General features: G+C 52.4%; 1 protein-coding gene across 1 annotated transcript; it reads right to left on the reverse strand.

The window, feature by feature from the left end:
* Positions 1 to 866: 866 nt before the first annotated feature.
* On the reverse strand, positions 867 to 10,181 carry RLBP1 (retinaldehyde binding protein 1). The gene is made up of 9 exons (XM_012643743.1): positions 10,137 to 10,181; positions 8,649 to 8,772; positions 7,887 to 7,997; positions 7,490 to 7,618; positions 6,053 to 6,257; positions 4,427 to 4,605; positions 2,558 to 2,716; positions 1,498 to 1,608; positions 867 to 1,200 (listed from the first exon to the last, which is right to left on the reverse strand). The coding sequence occupies exons 3-9, from the start codon at positions 7,896 to 7,898 to the stop codon at positions 1,042 to 1,044; spliced, it is 954 nt and encodes a 317-aa protein (XP_012499197.1). The 5' UTR covers positions 7,899 to 7,997; positions 8,649 to 8,772; positions 10,137 to 10,181; the 3' UTR covers positions 867 to 1,041.
* Between the last annotated feature and the right edge of the window lie 326 nt (positions 10,182 to 10,507).

The following is a 10,507-nucleotide window of genomic DNA, read 5'->3' on the forward strand; positions in this document are numbered from 1 at the left end:
GAACATGAGTACTGAGAGTGCTCAGAGAAGATGTCACCTGTAAATCTAAGGAAAACCATCCATCCAGGCAAGGAGGAGAAAGGCTATGGTAGAAAGACACTTCCCCCAGACGGATGGAGGGGGACGTGACCTCCACCTTGGAAAGAGGCCCAAGCTCCTGACCGTCTCTACACACATCAGACTGGAGGTGACCGAAGGGAACAGGCCACCCCCAGATGAAGCTGCTTCACGGTTGCTTCCACCCTGGAATTCAGTGTGGAAAACCCCTCGCCTGCCTACAGGCCACCAAGATTACTATGTTTGCTGAGTCATTTGAACTTACATCCTCCCTCTTTTATCATCTATTTATTGTATTTGGGGGACAGCAGGGACTTTTAACCCAGGCTCCTTGCCTGTTTTCATAGACCCTAAGTAGCAAAACTCTGCTGCAAAGGAATTTTTTTTTTTTTTTGAGACAGTCTCACTCTGTCACCTGGGCTAGAGTGCCATGGCGTCAACCTAGCTCACAGCAACCTCAAACTCCTGGATTCAAGGGATCCTCCTGCCTCAGCCTCCCGAGTAGCTGGCATTACAGGCATGCACCACCAAGCCCAGCTAAATTTTTTTTCTATTTTTAGTAGAGACGGGGTCTCACTCAGTCTGGTCTGGAACTCCTAACCTCAAGCAATCCTCCTGCCTCGGCCTCCCAGAGTGCTAGGATTATAGGCTTGAGCCATTGTGCCCGGCCAGCAAAGGAAATTATTGGGAAGCCTAATTAGAGTCTTTAAAATTATTTCAATCTCACACAAAAGTCACATCTTAAAGTTTTAAGGGCAGGTGGGAATACATTAATAACTGCCCCCAACTCTTCTTGTTCAAGGGAATTTCCCATCCTTTATTGCACCTCCAACTTGGGAGAAGGGTGACACCTGGGCTCCCCGGAGCTTAGGGAGGTTCGGGGGAGCACAGTCACCAACCCGGCAGCCCCTTCCCAGCGTGGGTCCAGGGCAGCGGAGGAGAGGCCAGGGGTGCTAGCTACAGTTCAGGTGGCAGCAGATGTCCTCAGAAGGCTGTGTTCTCAGATTGGGCCTGGGGCCCAAAGAGCTGCTCAGCAACGACTTTGCCGTCATACTTGGGCAGGGTGCCCCCAAAGTCACAGGGCAGGATGTTCTCATCAATCTCCTGGAAGAAGTCAGAGAGGTCGTCCCCATGGACAAAGACCTGCAGGGGGCAAGGGAGACAGAGCTGAGCAGGAGATGCTCTAAGGACGAGGGATGAGGTAGACAGGACAGAGCCCCAGTGTGCCATCTTTACCTGGTGACATCCCTCTCCTTGGTCCCACATATTGTGCTGTCAGTGGGATCCACTCAGTTCAGGACCACAGTACAGTGTGAGGACGGCTCCGGGGAGGGCCCCACCCTCAGCCCTCTTGTCTCATGAGCTCCTTCCTGCTCCAGCCCCACGTTTGCTCCCTGACTCACTCCCGGAGCCACTTCCCCAGGCAGGCTGTGCACTCACCCTCTGGAGCAGCTTGCTCTTCAAGAAGGGCTTGACCACGTTATAGGTCGTGGTGAAGTACCACGGCTGGTAGATGAAGTGGATGGCTTTGAACCGGGCTGGGAAGGAATCCTGCAGTGACAGAGAGCGACCCCCACCCCATGGCCCCAGTGGCCTCAGAGGTTCCCACTCATTTCCCATGGCCTCTCCCCATGGCATAGGACACACCTGGCCAGCATCACACGTTTCCCCCAGAGAACCCACTAAAAGATGCAGCCCTGGGCCAGCAACTAGGGAGCCCAGGATTCACTGTGGCTCCAAACTGCAGGGAGGAAGCCCCAGAAGTCGTACAGCCCAACCCTCTCCTGCTGATGCAAAACACACTCGAATCAGGTAAAGTAAAGAAATGAAATGATAGCCTGGCTTGGTTTTTTGGTGACTGAGTTTTTTCAAACCCACTTACCTGCTGAGTGTACCTCAAACTCTTATAGACCTCAGAGACACTGTGATCAAGCCTCGTTGTCCTTCAGCCCCTCTTACGACCCCCACCACCCACCCCTCCTTTCCCAGATACACACAGAGCAGATCTAAGGTAGCTCTAAGAAGGGACTCCTGGCATGTCAGTATACATAGAAATGAGTTGTCAGGAGGGTTGGTGCTATCTCTTTCTCAGGGTAAATCCACATTCAAAGAGAGGCAGCATGATCTATGTGGACAGAGGGCGTGGGATTCCTGGTCAGGAGATGTACATTCAAGTTTGGTCTCTGCCAGTTTATTGCCGGGTGACCTTGAGAAATCATGTAAATCTCTGAGCCTCAGTTTGCGGGTTTGTAAAATGAAGCATGGAAGCAGGGAGAGAATGCTTCCGAGGAGTCAATGGAAAACATGAATGTGAACGCTTGGAAAAGTGTCGATCAGCACGCAAGCGTTTTTAGTTGGGACTGTGGTTTTTCACTGCCCTTTATGGCACTAGGTGGTTGACTTCTCAGGTCCCTGCCAGCACCATGAAACCAAAATCCCGACCAGCTGCTCGGCCTCCCGTATGTGAAGGGCTCTGTGGAACAGGGCTCCAAGGCCTCACCTGGAGCATGTCCACCATCTTCCTGAGGTCCGAGGGCCGGAGCGCGGCAGCCTGCTGCATGGTAAAGCCCTTGAAGTTCTCGATGATGCAGAAGCCGTTAATCTGTGTTTCCTCATTCTCCAGAAGCTTCTCCAGGATGAAGCAGTAGGCCTGCAAGATCTTGGGCACAGGAAACAGGCCGTAAAATCTAACCCACAAAGGTAATTACGGCTCAGGTCCCGAGGGGAGAGCTAATCGGTAAATTCTTTACTAGAGGTCATTTGCCACGGGATTTATCCATCCGGGCATTCTGCCTCTGTGAATGTACACCAAGAAAACAAGCTTGACTGTCACATCCATGGCTAGAAGCCAGGGTGTTAAGCCCAGTACTCTTATAAGAATAGAAGCATTGGAAACAATCTAAATATTCAACAATAAGGGACAGGTGAAATTATGCTGCACTTATGCTATGGAATACTCTGGAGCAGTTAAAATGATACAGAGGCCAGGTGCGGTGGCTCACGCCTGTAATCCTAGCACTCTGGGAGGCCAAGGCGGGAGGATCGCTTGAGCTCAGAAGTTCGAGACCAGCCTGAGCAAGAGCGAGATCCTGTCTCTACTAAAAATAGAAAAATTAGCAAGGCGTTGTGGTGCTCGCCTGTAGTCCCAGCTACTCAGGAGTCTGAGGCAGGAGGAGCACTTGAGCCCAGGAGTCTGAGGCTGCAGTGAGCTATGATCAGGCACTCTAGCCTGGGTGACAGAGCAAGACCTTGTCTCAAAAAAAAAAAAAATTATACGGAAGACTAATGATCACCAGGCTGTGAGAGTGAAAAAAAAAAAAAAAAAGAAGACTAATGATATAGAAAAATGTTTGTGGTCTATGTTACTGTAGAGTGTGAGTATGATCCCATCTTTATAAGAAAAATGTGTGTATGTGTGTGTTTAGAAAAAGTAGATTGGGAGGATGTCAGTGGTAGAAATCTCTGGGTAGTTGAATTGTGTATAATTTTTAATTGGTGATTTTTTTGTATCTTCTAAAATGAGTAGCTATCACTTATGTAATAAGAAAAAAAGTGGAGCAGTAAGGACAGAAGTAGCCCTAATGGAATTCAAACGTGCCATAAAATCTCTATAATGAAAACAATGTGGCATTGGAGCATGAACAGACAAACGGACCAACGGAACGGGATAGAAAGTCCAGAAGTGGACCCAAGTGCATACGAAAATATAGACTATGATGAAGATGGCAGCTCAAGTCATTGAAAAAGATGGACTTTTTAATAAATGACATTGAGACAACTAGATAGCGTTTTGTAAAATAAGTTTGTACCTTTTTTTAAATTAAAAAAATAAACCTTTTTAAGGCTCAGTGGTGCCTGCCGAAGTTCTCCCAAGACAAACCCTGAATTCCCCACTTGGGGCAGCCCTCCTAAGGGCTCAGACAAGCAAAATCACACATGTACTAGCACAAAGAACTCAGGCTCCTAAATAGGTTGGAAGCTCTGTGCTTTCCGGAATCTATTCCAGCCCCCAATCCACCAATTCCTGTTCTCTCTGTTGCTCTCAGCTTTTAGCATTTGGCCAGGCTGCCCCCGGGGTAGCCCACAGCTGTTACCCCCACTTGGCACTTGGCGGCGACACCCTGGAATAGCCATGTACTATTTGGCCAGCAAGCCCCAACTGCAAAGCTGCGGAGATTTCCAGCTGTCCTGGACATCCTAGGAATATTCCCCCTGCCCAGGAAGGGCTTGGTGGCAGGTGGCTGCCCGCCTTTCCCCTTCCGCAGACCTCGCCTCCTGGGGAGCCAGGAATGAGGGCCCAACAGAGGCCAGGGTTGGGGGAGGGAACCTGCCTGTGGAGTGGGAGGGAGCCCAGTGAACCCCCACTGACCTCGTCGAAGGTGATTTCTTGACTTTGCCAGTTCTCGATGTTGAAGAGCATGACCACTCGGCCATACTTGTCCCGGGTGGAGAGGACACCAGGGTAGCCAGCCTCGATGGTGCAGCGGACAGCCTCCGGGGACAGGCTGTCGAAGAGCTCAGGGTACTGCAGCCGGAAGTTCACGTAGCCTGCAGGAGAGAGCACCATGAGGAACCCCTCAGGGAGCCATCCCATCCCATCCCCCTCCCACCTGGCAGGGATCAGAGACCTAGCCTCCTCCAGGCTCTTCCCCATGTCTTGTGTGTGATGGAGCCAGATACTCAACCCATCTGAGGCCCATGTTTCCTCTCCCAAAAAAATCACATAATAATATTGACCTATCTCAACAAATTATTGTGGCAATCAAACAGGATTCAAGGTGCGAACATTGCCGTATGCTGTGCAAACCTGAGGTATAGTCCTAAATATGAGGACAATTGTTATTTGTTATTTTCTTTCCCGTGGGAACGAGGCACAGGTTTTCCAGCTGGGCGCAGGCTTCACTGAGAGCAGGTGTGGGCAGCGCCAGGGAGGAGCCCCTGGGATAAAATCCCAACCCCAAGCGGGACAGAGGCCCTTCTTCCTGATTCCAGCAGCCCCTCTTCTGCCCTCCAACTCCCTCCTCACCCATCCTGAAAAGGTCCCTGCCTCCGGGGGGCCGCCTGCACCACCAAACTTGAGCCCCGGGAGGGGTTCTTCTTCAAAAGTTCACTTTGCAGAGGGTCTTCCTGGCTACTTTCCCTAAAACTTCAACCCCTTGAGCTTTTTGATCCCCCTCTCTTATTTTTCTCTCTATTCCTTATCACTATCTAACATTCTCCATATTTTTTATCTTATTTTTATCTTATATATCTGGCCTATTGTTTCCACCATTAGAATATAATGAGTTCCATGAGGGAAGGGGAGTCTTGTCTGTCTTGTTCTCTGCTGCATCCCTTGGCCTAAAACAGTGGTCAGCACAGCACGGCGCGGAATTGACATTCGGGGAAGAAGGAAGACAAAGAAAACCATTAGCCCGCAAAGGTAGCCTGCTCAGACAGCCTTTCTTTCCCCTGCACCAAAGACTTGATTTTCCTTTTTTGATTTTTTTTTTTAGGGAACTTGTCTCCACCCAGCCAGCAATGCCAAGGCGGTTCTGTCCCTGGGCTCATTCCCGGGGCTGGCACCGGCTTCAGCTCCCTGCACGTGAGGTTTAGGTGACTGCGGTGAGCAAGCCGTATCCCCCTCCCGGCAGCATTCCGGAGCCAAAGCCTGGGTTCTGACAGTGGGTGCTGAAGGGGAAACTCCTCCCCTCCTCTGCCAAATCGGGCACCCCAGTTCTGCTCATCCCAAGGCTGGGAGAGAAGAGAGAGGAGCCGGACCTCTAGGAATCAGGCCCTGACAGACTCCATTCCTTCATTCATTCATCGTCAGAGCTGAAAGGGAACTTGGAGGCTACTTAGTTCACGCACGGGCCCATTTTACAGGTAAGGATGTGGCGGCTCAGGGAAACTGACTTGCGCACAGCAGCCGTCCTCAGTGCCTGGGTGAGGGCGAACACCATCCTCCTGACCTGCTCCTGCCTTCCCAGGGCCGTCCCTCCGGCGGGGGCCTCACCTCTGAGCAGCTCATAGGCTCGGCCCACGTTGAATTTCCGGGAGCGGATGAAGCGCAGGAGGAAGGCACTGTCCTTGTCCCGCACCCTCTCAGCCACGGCCATGGCCAGCTCCTCCCCAGAGGCCGCCTGCTCCTGCACCAGCTCCTGCAGCTCTCGCACCGCCTGCTCGCGAGTCTCCTCCCTTTCGTTCAGCTCGTCCTTGGCCTGGAACAGGGGAGGGTGTGGGCACCAAGTGAGAGGCAGGGGCGGGTGCAGGGCCGTCACATATGTGATGAGCTGCCTACCAGAGCCAGACCGGCTGAGAGGGCCGAGGGGTCTGCACCTGGGACCCTCACCCTTCTGCCCACATAGGCAGCATCTGCGCCAGCAGCACCTCAGATTGTTGCATTTGGAGAAAATTAGGTCGAAGTGCTCATCCTGGGCTCCTTTGCAGGATATAGCCAAGGGTCTAAAATTTTCTAACAATAACTGCCTATACTTGCTGAGACCTTACTGGGCAACTGCTAAGTCCTTTGAATGCACTGGTTTTTAGTCTTTGCTGTAACCCGTTACGGCTGGCATTCTTATTCCCATCTCTCAGATGAGCACACTGAGGCTGATAAAGGTGAAGATATCCCTGCCCGAGGTTACCCAGAGAGGGGTGGCGCTGAAACTGCTACTCAGGCTCCGCTCCTAATCACTTCACTCTGCTGCTTCCCAGGCTCGATTCTGATCTTTGCAAAAACAAAGATCCCGGGCAGACGGCAGCCTGCCTCCTGCCCCAGAGACGCACATTCCTCCCCTTTGCTGGACCAGGAGAACTGTGTACCTCAGGCGGCTCTCTCCTTGGACAGACCACATGATGGGTGGCGGGAGGAGTGAAGTGCGCAGGAGCTAGGAGCACCTTTCCCTTGAGATGCCCAGGGAAGCAGAGACGGAAGCCAGGAGTCCCGGCTCAGCTCAGCAACTTCTCATCCTCCCCGGCAGCCCTAAGTCAGCTCTGCCAACCTCCAACGGAGCACAGTCTGACCATCTCTGAGCTAGTCCAACAAACATCTTTCACAGGTACAGAAGGCAAGACCCAGAGAAGGAAAGTAATTTGCTCGAGGTCACACAGCAAGCTCGAAGTAGGTCTGGTTCCCGCCTCTTGCCTATCCAGCAGGGGCAGCAGTTGGATCCCTGTTCCCCAGGGCCACTTCCAAACGAACACTCCTCAGATCTGAGTCTAGGATGAGCCCTAGTCCAGAGGCTCCAGGCTGTAGTCTTTGATTAGGCTGGCCTGGGTGTCTGGGCAGCTCAGTTGCTGCCATAGCCCTGACCTCCAGGATGGCCCCTAGAACAGGTCCAGGATGACCTGGGGAGCCAGATCTGGACCGTTTCTACAGGAGAGAGGATGCTGCCACATTCCCCTTGTTTCCTCCCTGGGCTGTTCCTCCCCATACCCCCAGCCACCTCACCTTCTGCAAGGTGTGGCGGGGCAGTTGGCTGCACCGGCCAAAGACAGGCCCGTGGTCCTTGGTTGTGAGTTGCTCCAGTTGGGCACGGAGCTCCTGTTCCTCTTCAGGGACCATGCGGTACGTACCCACCTGGGCAGAAAGGAGTTAGGAAGAAGCAGGAACAGCTCCCCTGTCAGCCTGAGCTGGCCAGACAAATGGGCCTGCTCAGACCCCAAACTAGTGCTTTTGCCCAAGGTCATGGCTGCAACTCCTCTTTTAGGGGGATCAGGGCCAACAGAGAGTTGTAGGGTGTGTGCCAATAATCCTGGGCAGAGGAGATGATAGGGAAGTGGGGAGGAGGGAGGGAGGGAAAGAGGAAAGGTGGGAGAAGGAGAGCCCTGGGGTACAGGGTACTCACCCCCTCTGACATACTGCCTCTGGAAGACACTGAGTCCTTGGGAAAAGAAGGGCCCTGCTTCCTCTGTCCTGGCCTCTCCGGTGGCCCCTTCCCTAGGAGAGGAAGTCAGGGCTGCAGTGATTAGAGAAACCGTTCTGTTGTTGTCTCAGAACTGTGGGTCTCAAACTTTCACTTGCATTGGAATCACTTGGGACATTTGTTAGGAATGAACGGGCCTGGGCCCCACCTGCATGATTCTGACTCTGGGGGTCTGGGCTGGGTCCCAGGAATCTGCAATTTAAAGCATCCCCAGGTGGCTCTGAAGGAGATGGTTCTTGGGCTACACTTGGGGAAACACGGCTTTGAGAAGGGCACCCACACAAGCACTTCAGTTCTCAGCTGCTGGGACAGTTGGCCCAGCCAGGACGAAACTAGAGTTGGGCTTCATTCTCAGTTAGTTCCACGATCACTGCAGGACAAAGAAATCCCTCCTGCCTTCTGTGGCCTTCCTGCCCCAGCCCAAAGGGCACCTCAGAACCTTCCCAGCCTGGTGGATGGCCCTTCCCCTGGGCATTCGCGCTCCGGAGGGGTGATGACCGGTTACATAATCACAGCACCGGGGGGTATGTTCTGTGCTTTGTGAGGCACTAATAGTTTCAGATCCATTATCTCAGAGCCAGGGCTGGCATCATTCCCATTTTACACAGGAGCAAACAGGGCCAGGAGAAGAGGGATCTGTCCAAGGTAACACAGCCCAGAATAGCCAGGGATCAGGACTCAAACCCAGGTTGTGACTTCCTGTCAGCACCCAGAGGCAGGCTGCTGCAGCTCAAAAGTCACACCTGGGTTCAAATTCTGTCTCCTCCACTTGTAGGCTGTGTGATTTAATGCAAGTCTTGGTTGTCTCCTGTAAAATGGGATGGAAGAGTTGTGAGACGTAATTAAATAACGTGCACATAAGCAGTGCGTGGCCCCCTGAACAAATCTCAGCCACGGCCCATGAGACAACCTGCTTCCCTACTGGGTGTTTTTGGAGACAGCTCTGTTTCCAGGTTTTCTCATCTCCCACCTAAATGCCCCTGTGCCTTCAAGGACTCTTCACCATCCTGCTGCTGCCTTTGACCAGGTTGTTTTGGTCAATTCGGTCACCTAGTCACAGTTGGTAAGTCGCAGAGCTGAGACGTAAACCTACGCCTACGTGACACCAAGTCTGTTTGACACCTAGAGCCAAGACATCTAGAGGCAAACTCCTTAGGAGAACCGGTGTTACAGAAACCTTGGAGGTCAGAGAGACCTGGGTTTGAATCAGGCTTTGTCATTTACCACCTGTGTGCCCCCAGCAAGGTATTTAACCTTTCTGGCCCTCCCCTGCAAATCGAAAATAATAACAGTACCTACCAAAAAGAATTGTCATGAAGACCACACAATTTGTGCAATGTGCCCAGCACAGTGTCTTGCTATAAAACATGGTTCCCCTTCCCTTTTTTATCATCAAACTTATCATTAGCCTAACTTGCACGAAGACACTTGGAGGATCCCACGGAATATCTGAGGGTGTCCCGTCTCTTCCCCTCCCACTCCACAGCCCCAGCAAGGACAGGGAAGTTCCAGGGACTGTAATCCACCCACAGGAAGCAAATCGAAGCCATCGTTCTGGCTGGTAGATGTCCAAATATGTGGGCACAGGGACAGACACGCTGAAATGCTGCTGTGCCGTCACTTGAGTTTTGTTGGAACAGGAACAGAGAGGGTGACAGAACTGCCCCTCGGAGCTCAGACAGGAGAGATGGTGGCTGGACACAGCCAGTTAAGCAGACCATCGGAACAGGCCTAGATCTTGAAAAGTCTAGGTTAAAGTCAGTGCAGCAACTCTTTTCTAAATATGCCTAAGCTGTTAACTTCGATTTTTTTTTAAATATGGATTTACAAGCTATATACAGTGAAAAACTGCCTAGCCCTCACTCCGAGTCCATGCTATTCCCTGCCATCTAGAGTTGCCAGTTAAAATGCAGAATGCCCAGTTACATGTGAATTTCAGATGAGTCACAAATACTTTTTTAGCATAAGGATGTCCCAAATATTGCATAGGACACATTTAACTGGGTGTCCTGCATTCTTATTTGCTAAATCTGCCATCAGATTGGCCTGGCTCAATCTGAAGAGTGGCCAGTGGTTTGTTTTACAGGCAGCCTGGGATGCGGTGTCCCCACCCAGACTCCTCACCCCAGTGCTGGGCTCCCTGGCCCAGGCAGGCCCCTGGTATCGACTTACCTACCAGGTCGGCAGCTCCTCCTTCCGGCCACCTGGTACCTGAATTGTCTTGGAGCTTTGAAGGTAGCCTGGGCTGGAGGCGTGGTCCGGTCAGCAGGTTGGGATTAATGTGTCACAAGGAACTTCTCACCGCCCAGTTTCCGTTAAATCGGGCTCACAGGAGGCCCAGAGCAAGGCAAGGGAAGAACTGTGGGGAGAGGAGAGAGGACTGGGCCTGGCTGGAGACGCATCAAAGCCCTCCTTTGTGTGCTCCTGCTCCGGAGTTCCTGCTCAGCCATGTGGAAGCCGGGCCATGGGGCTGGGATCTGGGCCAGCCCCGTTCCCTCTTCCCTGCCCTCTCTCCCCTCAGGATCCCGGGCAGGGGGTGAGAA

The sequence above is a fragment of the Propithecus coquereli genome, unplaced genomic scaffold (genome assembly GCF_000956105.1).
Source record: "Propithecus coquereli isolate 6110/MARCELLA unplaced genomic scaffold, Pcoq_1.0 Scaffold20, whole genome shotgun sequence".
Classification (NCBI taxonomy): Eukaryota; Metazoa; Chordata; class Mammalia; order Primates; family Indriidae; genus Propithecus; species Propithecus coquereli.